The sequence below is a fragment of the Chelonia mydas genome, chromosome 3, assembly GCF_015237465.2.
Source record: "Chelonia mydas isolate rCheMyd1 chromosome 3, rCheMyd1.pri.v2, whole genome shotgun sequence".
Taxonomy (NCBI): Eukaryota; Metazoa; Chordata; order Testudines; family Cheloniidae; genus Chelonia; species Chelonia mydas.
In genome coordinates this window covers 162,702,768-162,721,891 of record NC_057851.1, presented here as the reverse complement: position 1 = coordinate 162,721,891, position 19,124 = coordinate 162,702,768, and the positions used below count along the sequence as shown (strand labels likewise).

General features: G+C 40.7%; 1 protein-coding gene across 13 annotated transcripts in view; it reads left to right on the top strand.

The window, feature by feature from the left end:
- The window catches only part of RCOR3 (REST corepressor 3), a 36,482-nt gene that overhangs the window by 13,244 nt on the left and 4,114 nt on the right, over positions 1 to 19,124 (top strand). For 11 of the 13 annotated variants that reach the window (XM_043543696.1, XM_037895762.2, XM_037895761.2 and 8 more), the window contains 5 exons: positions 346 to 470; positions 1,478 to 1,556; positions 9,571 to 9,789; positions 11,277 to 11,354; positions 11,953 to 12,010. In XM_043543696.1, coding sequence (XP_043399631.1) covers positions 346 to 470; positions 1,478 to 1,556; positions 9,571 to 9,789; positions 11,277 to 11,354; positions 11,953 to 12,010 — 559 coding nt within the window. The remainder of the gene's footprint in view (positions 1 to 345; positions 471 to 1,477; positions 1,557 to 9,570; positions 9,790 to 11,276; positions 11,355 to 11,952; positions 12,011 to 19,124) is intronic. The other 2 variants (XM_043543700.1, XM_043543697.1) reach the window with 1 other exon arrangement.

Below are 19,124 nucleotides of genomic sequence, written 5' to 3'. Positions count from 1 at the left end.
TATCAGAATAAAGCCTCATTGTGCTAAGTACCATATAAACATATTCAAAGATAGGGTTCCTACTCCAAATAACTTAGTCTAAGAAACTTAAATTCTGTTTTTGCTTCTGTATTATTCAGCCTTTTATAGCTGTAAAAACTCTCTGTTTACAAAAGTGGCATGAGATTTTTTTGGTTAAAGCATGAAATAGTTTTTTAAAGTGGAAAAACATAAGTGTTTTCTTCTTTCTCTAGATGCATGGAAAATTAAGAAAGCATTCATATAAGGGTTATTGTAAGATAATTATGCTTCAGCTACTAGTTTACATAGTTTGCATTTTTTTAATATTTGAACTAATTCTTCTAGCTTCCAGACAAGACTATTGCAAGCCTTGTAAAATATTACTATTCGTGGAAAAAAACTCGCTCTAGGACAAGCTTGATGGATCGACAGGCTCGAAAACTAGCCAATAGAAATAATCAAGGTGACAGGTGGGTTGAATATTTTTAAATAGCTAATTGCCCGAGAGTGAAGTTCTTTGTTTAGATACAGATGTGGCAGCATTTTTTTGACAATATGCTTCAACTCTAACCTGGAGGGGCCGTTTCTAATGGTGAGAGTACTCCTAGTTTAGTCTTATGCCCTTTCAACAGACAAACTGTATTTTACTTCTGCTCTAGGAAGTAAACAGCTCTGTGGCAAATGCTGTAGCTGCACAGCAGACTGGTTACTAAGTTGTCCTGTGAAACAAATCCTATGAAACAAGACTTAGAAATCTTGGTTGGGGGTGGGATCAGGAGGGAAGGAAAAGGTTACTAAACAACTACAAATTGCTGAAATGTCCAGTAATATTGTTTTACTGGCATTCTGCAGTTTACTGTACTATGTTTTTAAACCTTTAAATAGCCTTCAATTTAAAAATTTTAACATGCAATTATTATTCTCCATTTTTATGGTAAATACTGTTTTTAGGTCTATTTAGTTTTTTATAGAGGCAAAGGTCCTAACTACATATAATAAGGAGGCAAGCCTTTTAAATAAATTCAAAATAATTAGTGACTCTTACTTAAGGACTACAAAATCAAATCCATTTGCTTTCAGTCTAGTTAGACTTTCCAGTTATTACAGACACACTGAACTTCCTGAGTGTGTTTTTTACTTTTCATTTCACCAGAAGTGCTATTGCCTGAACATCATAAACTTGAATCCAAGTCTTCCTGCTTTTTTTTCCCCAAGAGAAACATAATTTTTTCCAACTGTTGCTTTAATTATGGCAACATACACGAGCTTAACAAAAGAAAAATGCTTCCAGGGTGTACTACATCTTAAAAAGAAATTCCAAAATAACCATAACTCGGGTCTGTTTGTGTGTCTTGTAACAGTATGACTAACATTATTTAGAATGTATGTTAACTGTATAATTGTAGATAGCATCGGCAAAAATAGTGGAATAACAGGCTAATAGGACCAAGTTTACTCATCTGTTGTCTATCCTCAGTGATGATGATGTGGAAGAAGCACATCCAATGGATGGAAACGATAGTGATTATGATCCAAAAAAAGAAACCAAAAAGGAGGTAACACTCTAATTACAATGAATGTTAGTAATTTTTCCATGATGCTTTCTGTAAAGAGTATAACTTGCAACATGGTGAAATCCTCATATGCTTAAAATATAGAAGATTTTGATGCTTTTTGAATGAAGCTAACCATTACTATTTGATTTGCTGAGACAATTTCAGTCTTCTATGTAAAACCCCTCTCTTTGAGGGGAGAGAGGGAAGTAAAGAAATTGCTGATCAGCCAGTGAGAAGAAATTTCAAAGAGTAGCTCAAGACTAATCAATAAGAGACACTTGTTTGGCTGTTCTGTCAAATGCTCTTTCCAGTTTCTAACTGATGCTGAGTAATTGGATATCAAGTACTTTCTTTGTGCATTAAAATACAAAGTGGTGTTTCTCAAAGTATGGCATGTCCTCTTCATTCAAAGTAATGAGGCCATAGATATCTTTAATTTGTCTGAATACTTCTTTCTAGTAGAAATTATGGTGGATATGACCTTACTTTGTCCCTTTAAGAGGGAAGGAAATTCTTTGGTATCTCTAAAAGTATCTTTAATCTTTAAAAACTTTACTTTAAGTCAGAAGTGTGGTGTCCCTTTACCTTCTGTTCTTGCAAATAAGACTCTAAAGGTTATTAAAACTGAAAAACTATGGGAAAAACTATTCATGTTTACAGAACTTTGTATGTAGTAAGTTTCCTTAGTTACCTTAGCACATTTTGGGTCTTCCATACCACAGGAGAGAGAAAACATTTCTACATATTAGAAAATGTGCTGGTTTAAAAAATATATATATATTTTGAGTGTGGGGGAGAAAAACACAAATTAGCAAGGGTCCTTTCAAAGACACTGAAGGAATAGCACTGCTAATAAACTTTGTATCTCTGCCAAAAGAAAGCTGGAACATAGAATGGTCAAGCGGATAGGGTATTGGACTGGGAGTCCAAAGATACAGATCTTAGTCTCAGTTTTGCCACTGTCTTGTGTGTCCTTCAACATTTCTTGGAATTGGTATGGCACAAATCCAGTGGAGAGTCTTTCTGCCTCTTGTTCCTCCCTTCCTAATGGGGGAATGCTCTAATGTCCTTTCTTTTGGATTCAGCAACCCAAAAAGAGGACAAGCTACTTTTAAAGAATTGCCCAATTTGCTTTCATGATTTACTGTATTTGAACCATTAAATATGATACAGAATAAAATTAAAGAGTTAAAGAATAACTAAAAAGTTTGTAGAGACTGGCCAGATAGACTAATAAGTTTTAGACCTAAATCAAGATTTATTTTGTGGTCTGATGTTTCTAGTTCTTACATATCTTGACTTTCTAAGCAAAATTAAGCCAAGTAGTAAAATCCTATATTTTTCTAAAACAAAAATCATAATTTTTAGTAGTCTACAGGTAAGCTATGGCTGTTGCTTCAAAAATGAAAAGTAGAGACATCAAATGATGTATAGATTCTTTTTAAAAAAACTCTGGCTTTGATCTATTCTAGAGCATATATCTAGTACAAAATTTCCATGAGCCCACTAAGGCAGAATGAAACATCCTGTTGTGGAGAGAGGAAGGTACACAACATCGCAAAATAGGGCTCGTCTTCACTACTGGGGTAAATCGACCTAAATTACGCTACTCCAGCTATGTGAATAACATAGCTAGAGTTGTCATAGCCTACGTCAACCTACCGTGGTGTCTTCACTGCGCTGCGTTGACGGGAGATGCTCTCCCATCGACTTACCTTACTCTTCTTGGAGAGCTGGAGTACCAGGGTCAACTGGAGAGCACGCTGCCGTTGATTTAGTGGATCTTTACTAGACCTTCTAAATCGAGCATCGATCTCCCTGGTAGTGAAGACAAGCCCATAGAAACTTCAGGGGGAAATGTATATTAGAGTTATAGGGGAACGGAGGAAGAGAAGGAACAAATACAGTATGTGGATGGCAATATGGGATGGCAGAAAACAGAAAGTGAACAGTGAGAGTTCTATAAATGATGAAGTAGGTAAGTTGATTTGAGAAAGGTTGAGTTGTTTCTTTTTCCCCCCAGAACCTGTGGAGCAATTCAGGAATTAATTTAATAATCTGTAACTAAGCTCATAGAGAAGTGTAAGTATATATTAAACACAGAGTTAAAAGAACAGTCATTAGGTTGCAGAGTGAAGCACTCAAAAGTTAGGAGGTACTGCCAGGAAGAAACCTTAATTTTTGCACTTCCTTGACTGCCTGACTCTGCAACTTTAACACTGGGTTCTTTTAACTTCGTTTTTTGCATATAATTATAGTTGGCTGATGGCATGGCTGATGCTTTCATAGACTTTCAGGCCAGAAGGGACCATCATGATCATCTAGTCACCTCCTGTATATTGCAGGCCACAGAACCTCACCTGCCCACTCCTGTAATAGATGCATAACCACTGGCTGAGTTACTGAAGTCTTTAAATCATGATTTGAGGGACGTCAAGCTACAGAGAAACCACCATTTACACCAGTTTAAACGTGCAAGGGACCCATGGCCCATGCTGCAGATGAAGGCAAAAAAAACCCAGGGTCTTTGCTTTAGGCTTTTGGAAAATTTTCAGCCAGAATGGTTCGGCTGTTTTAGAAAATGAGGCTAGGGAGTAATACATTGTGGGTTTTTTTTTTTAACATGGGCAGAGCAAACTTTAAAGGAAAAAAAAAAAAAAGCTTTAGGCCCAGATTTGTAAAGGTATTTAGGTGTTGCTATGCTCAGTGTGATGAAATTTAGACTGCTATGTGTCTAACTCCCTTTTGAAAATGAGATTTAGGCTCTTAAATCAGACTAGCAATGCTGAGCACAGCAACACCAAAATATCTTTAAAAATGTGGTCCTACGTGCTCCTATGCAGCTGATGGTTTTTGTTGCCCCTCTGAAATTCCATGCACATTGGCAAAGTTGTAAGCCTTTGAACAACTGAAAAGTTAAACTGAGTACTTGTACAGAGGCTCAGTGACTTACTTGCTAGAACTAACAGCCAAAGAGTGTATCCTTAGCGTGCCTGAGCCTCTCCCTCAGCTTCTAGTGCTGAGCAGATTGCACCATCCACACTGAGTGACTGAGCGTGCTTTAGCCCAGGGCCGTGGGCGCTCAGAGGCACTTTCCCTGCACTGGCTGCTTCTGGGCACTGGAAATGAGAACAGGGAAAAATTCTTTTTTCTGTGCGCTCAGTGACACACATGCACGCAGTGGCACTCGGGCAGCAAGGAGAAGGAATCCATCTGACTTCAATGCAAAGGGGAAAAAAGTAGCACAAGGGGAGGGAAAGGAATAGATTGGGGCAAGGAGTCCAATGAGACTAAGACTTGAGGGTGGGATGGGAAACATGACTGGACGTTGGAGGGGGAAGTCTGGGACTGACTGCTTAGATAAGCATGAAAACTGGGAGCTGGTGGGAGAGCAGGCACTGAGATCTAACATGGAACTGGTGTGTAGAGGGAGAATTGGAACTGCCTGGACAAAGAGACTTGGACAAGGAGCCAGGGATGCAGGGGACTAAAATTAGCTAGGATCCTGGAGAGAGAAACTGGGACTGGGAGCCAATGTGGGAGGAGAGACAGATTGGTCAAGGATCCCAGAAGGTGCTGGCAGTGGGACTCGGATGAGAAGCATGAGGAACGGAAACTGGGGCTGGGTAGACAAGGAGAATGGGACTGGGACAAGGAGCCAGGGATGGGCCAAGAGAATGGACTAGAACAGGGGTAGGTTACTGGGCAGAAGAGGTCAGGCTTTGGGGGAAAGGGGCAGAAGTCTGTGCCTTCTAGAACATTTCCTCCCCCGCCCTCCCCCAAAACGAAACCTGAGTTTCTTGAATTTTACCAATTCTCTGATGTCAGCAAATATCTGACAGTGGGTCTCATTCCCTTCCAATGTTTGCTCACGTACAGGTACTCCTGGGGGCATTCTGTGCCAAAAAATTAAAAAGTCTGCACACAATATTTTAAAATTCTGCAAATTTTATTTGTCCAAATAACACTACATAATCATGCCAGTTTCAATTATTTTTAGGGCTGTCGATTAATCACACTTAATTCACGCGATTAACTCAAAAAAATTCATTGCAACTAAAAAGATTAATCGCAGTTTTAATTGCACTGTTAAACAGTAGAACACCAATTGAAATTTATTAAATATTTTTGGATGTTTTCTACATTTTCAAATATATCGATTTCAGTTACAACACAGTTTACAAAGTAGACTGCTCACTTTATATTTTTTATTACAAATATTTCCACCCTAACAATGGCAAACAAAAGAAAGTGTTTTTCAGTTCACCTCGTACAAGTGCTGTAGTGCAATCTCTTTATTGTGAAAGTGCAACTTACAAATATAGATTTTTTTTTTTTTGTTACATAACTGCACTAAAAGCAAAACAGTGTAATACTTTAGAGCCTACAAGTCCACTCAGTCCTACTTCTTGTTCAGCCATTCGCTAAGACAAACAAGTTTGTTTACATTTACGGGAGATAATGCTGCCCGCTTCTTGTTTACAGTGTCACCTGAAAGTGAGAACAGGCATTCACATGGCACTTTTGTACCCGTCATTGCAAGGCCTTTACGTGCCAGATAGGCTAAACATTCGTAGGCCCCTTCATGCTTCGGCCACCATTCCAGAATACATGCTTCCATGCTGATGATGCTCATTAAAAAAATAATGCATTAATTAAATTTGTGACTGAATTCCTTTGGGGAGAATTGTATGTCCCCTGCTCTGTTTTACCTGCATTCTGCCATATATTTCATGTTACAGTAGTCTCGGATGATGACGCAGCACATGTTGTTCATTTTAAGAACACTTTCACTGCAGATTTGACAAAATGCAAAGAAGGTACCAATATGAGATTTCCAAAAATAGCTACATCATTTGAGTCAAAGTTTAAGAATCTGAAGTGCCTTCCAAAATCTGAGAGGGACGAGGTGCTGAGCATGCTTTCACAAGTCTTAAAAGAGCAACGCTCCGACGTGGGAACTACAGAACCCGAACCAACAAAAAAGAAAATTAACCTTCTACTGGTTAATTTGACTCATGATGATGAAAATGAACATGCATCAGTCTGCTCTGCTCTGGATTATTATTGAGCAGAATCCGTCATCAGCATGGACACGTCCTCTGGAATGGTGTTTGAAGCATGAAGGGACATATGAATCTTTAGTGCATCTGGCAATAGTGTCATGTGAACGCCTGTTCTTACTTTCAGGTGATATTGTAAACAAGAAGTGGGCAGCATTATCTCCTGAAAATGTAAACAAACTTTTGTCTGAGTGATTGGCTGAGCAAGAAGTAAGACTGAGTGGACTTGTAGACTCTGAAGTTTTACAATGTTTTATTTTTGAATGCAGTTATTTTTGTACATAATTATACATATTTAAGTTCAGCTTTCATGATAAAGAGATTGCATTACTGTACTTGTATTAGGTGAATTGAAATACTATTTTTTGTATTTTACAGTGCAAATATTTATAATCAAAAATAAATATAAAGTAAGCACTGTACACTTTGTATTCTGTGTTGCAATTGAAATCAATATATTAGAAAATGTAGAAAACATCCAAAACTATTTAAACAAATGGTATCCTATTGTTTAACAGCGCGATTAATCGTGTGATAAATTGCGATTAATTTTCTTGCACAATTAATCGCGATTAATGTTTTTAATCGCTTGACAGCCCTAATTAGTTTGGTAATTTATTTCAAAATACCTGTCAGCAAGTATGTCTGTAACAATACAGACACAGACATAAATTCCCCCCAGGAGTAGAGTTAAAGAAACCCCTATGACAACCTAGTTCCTGTTTCTCTGCCCGCTTCCCCTCTCTTCCCCCGCTCACCCCCACCCCCAAGCCCAGCCGGGGTGGCCGGACACCCACAACCCCTCCCCCCACAGCCCAGCCACAGGGCCCCCCAGCCCAGATTTCCCTCCCTCAGCCCAGCCACGGCACCCCCAGCCCAGACACCCACCTCCCTCCCTCCCTCCAAGAGCAGGGATCCAGAGGGAGAAACCGTGTGATGCTTAGTCCTAGGCTTGCATGGCATTTCCTGTGCTCCACCCTCTCCTTCCCTCAGGGCATGCTGGGAACTGCAGCTGCCGGGAACCCTCTAGCTCCCTCCCCCTGCCCCCAGCAGTGTCTTCTATGTGGGAGCCAGCAGTACTGCAGCCCATTTCTGTGGGGGAAAGGAAATTCTGTGCACACATGCGCACACACAATGTTAATTTCTGCAAAATTCTGCTTTGTGCAGAATGCCCCCAGGAGGAATACAGGAGGACAACCTATCACTACGGTCAGTTACTCAGTTAGTTTAGGTGGCAGAGGTCTCTGTGATGGATCAGAAGGTTCTACCCCGCTGATGAACCATGGGGTATCAGTTTGATAATGGGTTTTTTGTTTTTGTTTTTTTATATTTTCAGTTTCTTTAAAACCTAGGAAATTGCAGACTATTCAAAAGAACATTATTAAACTTGCAAAAGCCAAGCACTCACAAGTGAGGAAATGCCAGAATTAGGATTGCTCATGCAACCCTAATTCAGCCCTCTTGTGCATATGCATTGTTAGACTTCAGTTACATGATCACATACTGTTTTTTCCACAGGAACTCTGCCTCATTCCATCAGTGTGCCAGATGCACCTGCTTTGGAAATGAATCAGAGTTGTGTAGTAAAGAAAGCTGTTGTCTGTAGGACCCCTGCTTCATTTGTTGTAGAAACTGAAAAGTGTATAGTGCATGAGTTAGGGGGTTGCAGGAATAGAAAGGATAGTTTCATTATTAAGACAGTTGAATGCTGCCCTGGAGATTTGGATTCTATCCCTGCCTCTGCCCCACAGATCCTGTGTGATGATGAGCAAATCCCTTAAACCAAACTTTTCAGAGATGCTCCCTAATTATGTGTTCCTCTTTTTCTGACTTGAGGCCCTAGACCCTGATTTGCAGATGTGCATTGACTGCATTATAATATTTCAAGTGCTATAAAATGCAAAATACGGCAAAAAATCAGGTCCTAAGCATCTCAAATTGGCACCTGAAATTAATGGATTTTTTTGGACTTTATGCCCCATCTGTAAAATGGGGATAATGCCCCATCTCTCAGGAATTTTGTGAAGATAAATTAATGTGTTTGAAGATCTTGAATACTATATATATCCAAGACCTAATATATAAACTGTATATATGAGTACTTTAGAAAAGCTATAAGGAAATTACTTTATACTTTAAATTAATTGTATTTTGTGTAAGAGTTGAATAGTATGCTGTAAATAAGGTCTAGAGCCACACACTGAACAATGGGGACAAAATCCTGTGGACTGAATGAAGCTGAGGTCGTGTAGGAAAAACAGTATGTGATCATGTTATTAAAGGCTGTGTAATAATGCATACATAAAAAGGGTGAGGGTGGGGGAATTAGGGTTGCACAGGCAACCTTAATTCTGGCATTTGGTAGGGCTGTCCGGAAAACAGTTCCATTTCATGAAATAATTAAATGTTTCAAAATGTGTTCCTTCTGCATTAGAATGCATTCAGAGTAACCTGTTCTCAATTCCGAGCAGAGGACTTGAACCTGGACCCTAACCACCAGGCTGAAGAGTGTCTCTCTCTTTGTTTCTCTCATATTTTGAGCGGAGTCCATTCTGGACTGAGAAATCTTCCTGTGAAACATTTCAGTTTCAACAAGACAATATTTTTGATGATTTTTTTTTTAACCAGTTCTAGTGCTTCACTTTGCAACCTTAATTTTTTTTTAATGTAGAATATATTGACGCTAAGGAGCTTAGATTTATGTAAAACATATTTTATAACCTGTAACTTTTATTTAAAGCGTTAGAGGTTAGGAATATGTTAAAGGTTGACGACTGACCTAGCCAACAACTGACTTGGGAGCATAACTCTAATTTAAGGCTTTAATGCCCTTTTTGGGTAGCTGTAGAAATGGCCTAGTTTTCTTTTTTGATTAAGCTGTTTGTAAAACATGCTTGCATAGTATTCAAAAGCTGTGTACTTTAATCCACCTACCTCTTCTAACTTTTAAGGGCAATAATGAACAACCTGTTCAGACCAGTAAAATAGGGCTGGGTAGAAGAGAGTATCAGAGCTTACAGCATCGCCATCACTCGCAGCGTTCTAAATGTCGTCCACCTAAGGGCATGTATCTGACCCAGGAAGATGTGGTAGCAGTTTCCTGTAGCCCCAATGCAGCCAACACAATTCTTAGACAGCTGGACATGGAGTTAATCTCATTGAAGCGCCAGGTACTTTGGGTCATCTGTCTTGTTTTGTTTTGCTGTGAATTCCTGAGACTATGTGTATTTTTCTAATCAAGTGGTTCTCAACCTATTTACCATTGTGGGCTGCATACGCAGCTCTGTGTTATGTGGGCCACATCCACACACACACACACACACACACATATACATATACACACACACACACACTATCAGTCTGGCCCTGAGGATGTCACACGGGCCACAGCTATGTGCTGAATGGGCCACAGGTTGAGAACCATTGTCCTAATCCATCTCTTTATGGGGTTTCTGAAATCATGGGTCTGTTGCTTCAACACAAGTGTCTTGTTAAATTGATTGTTCCTATACTTGTTAATTCTACACTGATAACAGGTTGGAAGTTAGAAAATAGCCTCTCCTGTTTTAATGCTACCCTTGCCCACTATTGAGGATATAATTTTGTGGGACTACCTCTTTCTAAAAACACATGTACATTTAATTCTTGTAAAGGGGTAATCCTCCCAACAGCTTCTTAATTTCTATGTTGAAGGGAAATAGAATTTTTTGTATTTTAACATCTTATCTGATTTTAAACTGAATAAAATCTAATAGGGGTGGAAGTTATCTGTTTATTTATCATGTATTATAACTTTTTTAGTGTGTGTATAGGATGGGGGAAACATTGGAAAAATCATGGATCCAGATGTATTTCTGTTTAAAATGCTGGAAGTGTGCAGCTCTTTCTTTGCCTAGACTGAGTGCAACAGAGTTTTTCTCTATACTCAATGCCTTCCCATGCATTCAAACCCTTGCATGCTGTCAAACCAGCCTTGCAAATCCATTTTCTCATATATGCATTCATCTGTGCATTGCGTCAGCACATTTTAATTTAATAGTAATGTGCAAGTGTGAGTTAGAAAGTACACCTTTGTAAACAAAAATTAATCTCTAATTTAAATGTGTCAAAATAAATCCAAAATGAACTATATCGGGAGATCATAACCTGAAGCCAGCAAAACCAGTAAAAAGCAGTCTGCAACAAGAAAGTAACTAGAAATATCTCATCACTTTTTAGAGTTCTGTTGGGGAAGGAGAGAACCTAGCCTTCTAAGAAACGATTTACGTATAGAATTTCTCTCACTCAGTAAAAATGTAAGAGCGGCAAATGAAAAGATGTTTGTAGTATCCTGAAATATTCCTTATTCTATACAGATGTGTAATTTTTTGAAAATTAGCTTTTGTCTTCCTCCTGGTTTGTCATATCCTGGTGGACAAATTTTAACCAGCCTTTCAAAGAACACTGTCTTAGTTGTGTCTCTCTCATTCACTCTCCAGGGTAAAATATGATTTGTCTGTGAAGCAGCAGTTAAAAGTAGAGAAGCATTAAACCATAATGTTTACTTCTGTAATTTAAGAGGCAATACTTGTGGGAATCCTAGTGGAGATGTTTGTACAAAGTGATCAACTTTGTTTGTGGAGCTGATAAACTTTTTTTTTTTTTTTTTTAAACCAAGGTTCAAAATGCTAAGCAAGTAAACAGTGCACTGAAACAAAAAATGGAAGGTGGGATTGAAGAATTCAAACCTCCTGAGGTAAATTAATATAATGTGCTAGAATGTGTGGCATTGCACTTGGATTGGTGGGAAGATACATTATTGTATAGTTTGAGTCGTTTGCTGCTGCACAGTGCCTTTCCTCAATCTTTTAAATGGGAGGTGAGTGGGTAGAGGGACAACAGAGGCAGCAAGGTTAGCATGATTATACATAAAGCTAGGGAGCTGGATCATGTGCCATTACAAACCAGCTTTTCTGGTGAAACTGTCAGCTAATTAGTTGCTACTTTCACCAACATGTCACAAGCATTGGGGTGGGGTTTTTTTTGTTTTTCAATTACTGAAGCTACTCTTTTAATGGTGAGTGCATTGCTTGAAAATGCAAAATAATTTAGAAATTATGTTCTGATAATGCAATTTAATTTTAAACAGTAAACTAACTAAATGTTTTTACCTTCATGAAAATGATTATTACTCTGTGACAACTAAGTCTTTGATTGCACCTTACTGCAAACAGGGAAAACTATCAAAGAAATTCAGGCATTAAAATACGTGCTTTTATGACTTTCAGATATTTTACAATGGGTTTGGAATGTGCTTTAATAACCCTAGTGTGCAATTTCTCTAATTTTAATAGTTGAATCAGAAAATCAATGCCCGTTGGACTACAGAAGAGCAGCTTCTTGCAGTACAAGGTATGTCACAGAAAAGTAGTAATGACCAATAACTATTAAAAATCTTAAGTGACCTGCAGATTTCTTTAAAATTGGCCTGTGCCCTTTTTCTGCTTTATGTATAAAGAACACCTGAGAAGATGCTTTGTTTTCCCTTTTTATTTTTATTTTTTAAAGGTAGCTGGGGAGTGAGGTTTGCTCATTTTTTTTTTTTTTTTTTTTTTTTTTTTTTTTTTCCCCCTCTTAGAAATGTTGGGAATGTAGAGTCTCTGGCTTTGTTGGAAGACTAATGGAACGCATATGATGTTGTTGTAAACTCTTCCTTTAATTGGAGGGGTGTGAGTGGTATATGCTAAACATTGAGTAGATTCAGAGTTTAGTCATTGAAGTTAAATGGGTGTTAATTTTTTTTTTTTAAGCCTACTGGTGTTCTAAGCAATCTGACTAAAAATCCCTTCTCTTAATATATAAATTACACCATCACAAGACACTAATTCTTCTTCCTGGTCTTCTAGCCCAAACAGACGTGAAATAAAGTAGGAAACAAGTAGGGGAAAAAATATATTTCAGGCTGCCTTTATACATCCAAAAAGAAGCAAAAAGGCAGAAGCCCAATTTCTTTCGTTTGCAGGTCACCTTTAACTAGGCATGAAGAGACAAGACACAGTCTTCCCATCCAACATCCTGCTGTGAAAGTTTGAGGCTGGAGACAGATGCTGTACTAACACATTTTCTTAGTGGCTAGCAGTGCACTTTACCAACAGGATATTGGGTACAGTTAACATGCAGTAATCTCTTATCTAAGCATGAAAACGCTCAGATTATTGTCTTGTTAAAACAGTGCACTGCACAGTCCAGAAAAAGCATTCAGATGGAAATATAAACATAAAAATGAAACTCAGTGTATTAACTTCAAAGTGTGATAAGTTGCATCTCTTGTATTTTCTGATACTATACATCAGCTCAATATTACTTCAGTGAAGTAATCGAGCTAGTTCTCTACGTCAGTGGTTCTCAAACTTTTTTTTTTTTCCACGGACCACTTGAAAATTGCTGAGGGTCTCAGCGGACCACTTAATGATCTTTCCAAATGTTGTTTGTACCATTGGCTAACTATTGTAAAGCATTTTGGATAAAAGTTCTATATTAAAAAAAACCCTTAATTGTTTTTTTGTTCTACAAATAAAAGCATGCAATTCATATTTCAATATCAGTAGTCTTACCTTTCTAATGCGATGGATGTGCCCTCTCTCCCCTGCTGCGGCAGTTCCCGGGCTGGGAAGGATGGGGGTCTCCCCGGCTGCGGCGGCCACCGAGCTGGGGCTGGGAAGGAGGACGGTCTCTCCCTCTCTTCCCCACCGCGGCAGTCCCCGAACTGGGGCTGGGAAGGAAGGAGGGTGTCTCCCCAGCAGCCGCAGCCCTGGAGCTGGGGAAAGTCACCTCTTTCTCTGGCCCTGCATGTCCCTATTTCCCCCCCACCCCCTCTTCCCACATACCCCTTTTCCCCCCAAGGCCACCACCTTACCTTACATTTGCATCTTCTCCAGGGGCCAGGCACCTAATTAGTGGAGCCACACCTGCACGGCTCCGCTAATTAGGTGGGTGGCCCGTCATTTTTTCATGTGCGGCCACCCAGGCGCGCACCTTAGAGGGAATTATCCATGGACCACCTGAATGGAAGTGGTCCGCGGACCACAGTTTGAGAACCTCTGCTGTACATTGTTTACCTGCTTTAAAATAATGCTTAGACTAATTAGTATAACTTGCCCCATGTTCTGTTAGACTATCATAATGTATAAGTTACTGACCATTCAGTATTCAACAACTTTTAGTATGCTGACTCTGCTTCGAAAGTTAGGATTCTTTCAAAAGTTGAATGGTCTCTACTGGTTGCGTATAAAAGAAATAAACTGTTTTAGTGCTTGCTTTCTACTACCGAATTGGTTATTTTGAATAAGTCCTCATATTTTTTGGTGAACATCGTTTTGAAATGGCTAAGGAAAAACATAGCTTTGTTCATGCTCAGTCATTTTTCATACCATGTGGTCTGCAAAAACTTAAATCAAACGACTGTTTGCAAGTACAGAACCCATTACATTTGATGGAGCATGATGGGGGCATGACACTAACTTGAAGAGTTGTATTGTCGTGACACTAACTTTCTGAAATCAAGTTGCTGCAAGTACGTAAAGTATGAGAACTATTCCATGCTTAGGAAATATGACCCAAATAAGGTCACTGCAAACTATCTTTCTGAATGTTTTACTCTGTATACTGCAGTGGCCCTCAAACTGTGGGGCGCGCCCCCTTAGGCGCCAAGGAACATTCGCGGGGGGGGGCATGTGGCAGGGCCCAGGCCAGCTCTCATGGGGGACTGGGAGGAAGCACCATCCAGCCCTCTACCCCCAGCTCTGCCGTCAGCCCAAGCTCTGCTGCTGGGCCAACTGTACAGTAATGGAGGGGGAATGTGGACAGATTCCATTACTTGTCGGGGGGGCATGATGGGAAAAGATAAGGCATCACTGGCATATTGGCTCTGGGACTAAAGGGGGAATTCTGTGCAAGAGCAGAATTCATGTCCCCTACAGATTTTACTCTTTCCCTGCAGAATAATTGATTAACAGGCCGTCTGGTTTGGGCATCGGGAGCAGCCAGGGAAGATGTAAATCACCACCTCAGGGGCTGGGACTGGGCGTGCGTACAAGACTCTGTCCCTCTCGCTTGCTATCACGATGTGCCTGGAGCCAGAAAGGGGCAGGCCTGGTGACACCTGGCCGGTGGCTTCTACCATGCGCCAAACTCCAGCTGCTAGTCCTGTGGGGGAACAAGACTTATTCTTCCCCTGCATCAGCTGCTCCTGGCGCTGGGTCCAACTCAGCCCTGCTCCCTGCCCCCATTGCTCCCCAGATGCGGGGGAAGAGGTCACTGTACAGCAAGCTGCTCCCCCATCCGTCCAACCCCCATGCATCTAGACCAGTGGTTCCCCTGGGAGTTCACAAAATGTTACAGGGGCTTCTTAGGGAATTTTTTCCCCTAATGGTGGACAGACCCGTCCATAGGGACCCCGGGCAGCACGGGGCCATCAGCCCTTGGGGACTTCCAAGAGCTAAGCAGATCAAAGCAAGCATATCTATCACACTGAGGCGATTTAAACTTCAAGACTCCTTATACGAAATAGAAAGGGAGGTGGATATTTTTTGCTGTTTTTAAAATTGAATAGGCTGCTTATGTTGTTCTTAAATTATCATGAAGAACAAGTTTAAGCTTTCTCTGTTTGCCTGGACTGCTCAAGACCTGAATGCTTGTGTAGAAGGAACTCTTTGGCTTCTTAAATACCTGAGTTGGCTTCATGCTGTTTCACATCTGATACTCCTTGATGAAACATAGGAGCCAGAGGTGCCAGTATGGAGGGGCAATGAGGGTCGTATGCTGCCCTCGTGTCGGCACGACCACCCTCCACGGGTCCCTTCCCTTTTTTCCCAGCTGCCCCTGTGGGCCCCCCCACTTTTCCAGAGGTGCCCCGTACCTCTTTTTTTCTACTGGCACCTCTGATAGGAGCCTTGTCTTATAACAGGCTTAATCAAAACTGATACAAGCTACAAAAGTGAGATCTTGGAAGCGTGTTGCTGTTTTCATAATGTAATAAAAATACTGTAATGATAACTAATAGAAATAGTGTGTAATAATCATATCTTAAAAACACATTTTATATTTCCAAGATCATTGCTTTTATAATTTATGCTGAGGTAAGGGAGAAAATCCCTGGAAATAATCATTTTTAGGGTGGGGTTCACAAGACTTGACATTTTAGTGAAAGGGGTTCATGGGTTTTTGAAGTTTGGGAACCACTGATCTAGACCCTTCACCCACCCTGCCAAGCCCCATCCCACTGAGCTGCACACGGACTCCTAGCCGCCCTGAACCCAGATCCCCCTGCTGAGTCGCGTTCCCCCTGCACCTTGACTTTCCAACGAGCCCCTGTGCATCCAGATTCCTCCCCCACACCCAGACCTGGGCCTCCCACCAAGCTGCCCACACCCAAATTGCCCCACACAGAACCCACTCACCCCACACCTGGATCCTTCCACACTTGGATCCTGCTGGGCTGAACCTGCTTGCCCCACACCTGGATCAGGTGGCAGGGTTGGGCTTGCATGTGAGACTCTGTCCCTCTCACTTGCTGCTGGCATGAAAGGGCAGGGTTCCAGAGTGTTTCTGGGTCAGGCATTGCCCTTGCACTGTGTCAGGATCGGGTGCAGCCTCACTGCCGACTCCGTATCCCAAAGGGGGCGGGGGCCTGCAGAGTGATCCCTCACCTCTGTGCAGCCAGTGGCCTGCGCTTCCCACTGCCATGCTGGAGCCTCCACTCCCATTGCCCTTCTAATCTATTGTCTGCAACAATTTCAGTTCTAGTCCAATGACTGTACAGTGATATGCTGAGTACTACTTAGCCATGCCATGCACTAAGGCCCCAATCTGGCAAAGCATTAGTTTTAATGGGGATACTCAGGTGCTGAACTCTAAGTGCTGTGGCAGATCATGGCTTAACTTCACTCCTAAGGATGTGCTGCCTTTTAGGGTATGTCTACACAGCAAAGAACAGCACACAGCTGGCCTATGCCAGCCAACTCGGGCTTGGGCTGCAGGGCTGTTTCATTGCCATGTAGACTTCCGGACTGGGACTAGAGCTTCTAATTTTGAGCTTCATTTTATAAGAGTAGGCAAATTATCAAGCTTAATCAGTCTTCTGGGCAGAGAGGAGGAAAGCTTTAGGAAGTAACTTACGGTAGTGTTTGAAACTTGATTTTGTAATGATGAGTAGTCTGTGCACCAGTTTGCAGTTATATGACCTAGAAAGCTGGTAGCACACATTTATCTTGAAAGGAACTTTGTCAGTATGTTAGGTTTTCTGTGTCTCCCAATGAAGATAAGAGTGCTGTACTGAAGTCTTGTATAAATCAATCTCAGTAACACTATTGGATACTTACTAGTATGCTAAAAGGAATCCAAAAGGAACCTGAACCTCAGTGGTCAAATGAGAGAAATGCATTTCATTTTGTTATCCTTTTGTTCACTTACCAATTTGCAGAATTCATTAAGTAAGTCACAATGGGTCTTCTAATCATCCGTGTGAGTTAGAGCTCATTTGTACTAGAAGCACTATGTCTGACGAAGATGCTCTATGCCGACGGGAGAGAGTTCTCCCATTGGCATAATAAATCCACCTCTGCAAGAGGCGGTAGCTATGTTGGCAGGAGAATATCTCCCACTGATCTAGCGCTGTCCACACTGGCGGTTAGGTAGGTATAACTTACGTTGCTCAGGAGAGTGGTGTATTCACCCCCCTGAGCGATGTAAGTTCTACTGAAGTAAGTGGTAGTGTGGACCTGGCCTTCTATTATGACAGGCAAAAAGACTGAGTACTGGAGGGAGCATACTTTGAAAAGGTGTAGCTATATCGCTCGTCTTTCTCTCTCATCCCTTGCCATTGTCAGTGCACAGAGCACACTGTCTTGCCCAGACTTACCTTCTTTAGAGACCCTACTGCTCCCTCTTGCACACCCTGTCTCCCTGCAGCCAGATTGGTTTTTTTTCCCCCCTGCAGATCTCTACGGGGGGAGCAGGAGCTTACTAGTACATACATGCAGAACCAGCCATAATTTTATTTGGCCCTTAATGGTTAAAATGGAAGCTTCAACTTAGTTTCAGCTGTAGTTGAACTATTTATTGGCACTGAATTTTCTCTTGTACATTCACTGCAGATGAACAAGACACTGCATATTAGAAGCCCTTATTCAAAAAGAAAAGTAGAAAGAGCAAAGTCATGTCATTTTTTTCAAGTTACTAGGAGCATACATTTCAGATTTTCTAATTTGAAATAAATAACTCTCCTTCTGTATCCTTTACTTTACCTTTCTGAAATGAGGTATTACATCTGGCGTATAATTTTCTGCTATTGGGGGAGAAAATGCATGTCCTTTAAGTATTATAATGGATTCTGAATGGGTAAAGTCATCAGCAATTTTCCACATTACATAAGTCAAATCTTATTTTGCTCATGACATATGAAAGGTTCCCTAGCAGAAAGCAAAAATCATATAACTGTCTCCAGTTTATGGATTACTGTAGAGTAATTTTTATCCCAGGCTATAAAATGCAAGCAGGCCTTGTCTCTGAAGTCTGAAAGGTACAAAACTCTTGGACTCTTTGAGTGATCAGAAACGTCGTTTTTAGTATAGTAGCTAAAAGCAAAGCTTCAGAGTGCAGGAGAACATGAGGATTTTCCCCTTGAGAACAGGAAAGAGGAGAAACTTCAACAGTTCTCATTAATGTATTTAAAGGGGAGAGACTCAAATATCTTTGTTTTTAAGAAAATGAAAACTGAATTGAGGGAGAACTGGTAAACTTCAATATTTTACTTTGAGACAGCCTGATTCAGGTATTTAAAATACATGTATTTTTTTTATTTGATCTACCATTCCTTGATAACTGACATATCAAAATTTCAGATGGAATTTTTCAGTGCTAGTATATTGTGTTGGGAGAGAGAAGCATACAGAGCCAACCTTATTGTGTTTGAGTGGGCAAGTACATTTTTTCCACAAAATCGGGTATAACTAACTCTTTTTGACCCACTAGTGCCAAAAGCAGTCTTAAGATTTTGGGGAGGACCAGAAGTAAGTTGAGAAATAAGTCCCAAATCAAACTGACTGATATCAAAATGAATGGAAGGGAGAAGAGTTGGACTGTTCCAATTCTCCTGCATTGGGAGCCTAGGGTCTCAGCTGCTTTTGCTGAGAGCTATTTTGCCAACACTTTTTTTTTTTTTTAAGGGCAGTTGTCCCAAATAAGCCCAGTGAATATCTGCCAATTTGTCCTATATTCAGAGGGCTGTTCCCCCATTTCATAAATAGCTAAATGACAGGCTGTTAGCCTGTTCCCCTTAGGGCACAAAGGAAGTGTCAGAGCCAGGATTAGAATTCTAATGTCCTGGCTCTGCCTTGGGCTGAGTCAGTAGACTCATGCTATTGAATTCTGCTGCTCCTTTCAGTCAGATGCCACATGGGTTTTTGGGAAAGGAGCTAGCTTAGCATGCAGCTAGCTGGGGGAAGCCTACAAAGAAGACCTGTAACCA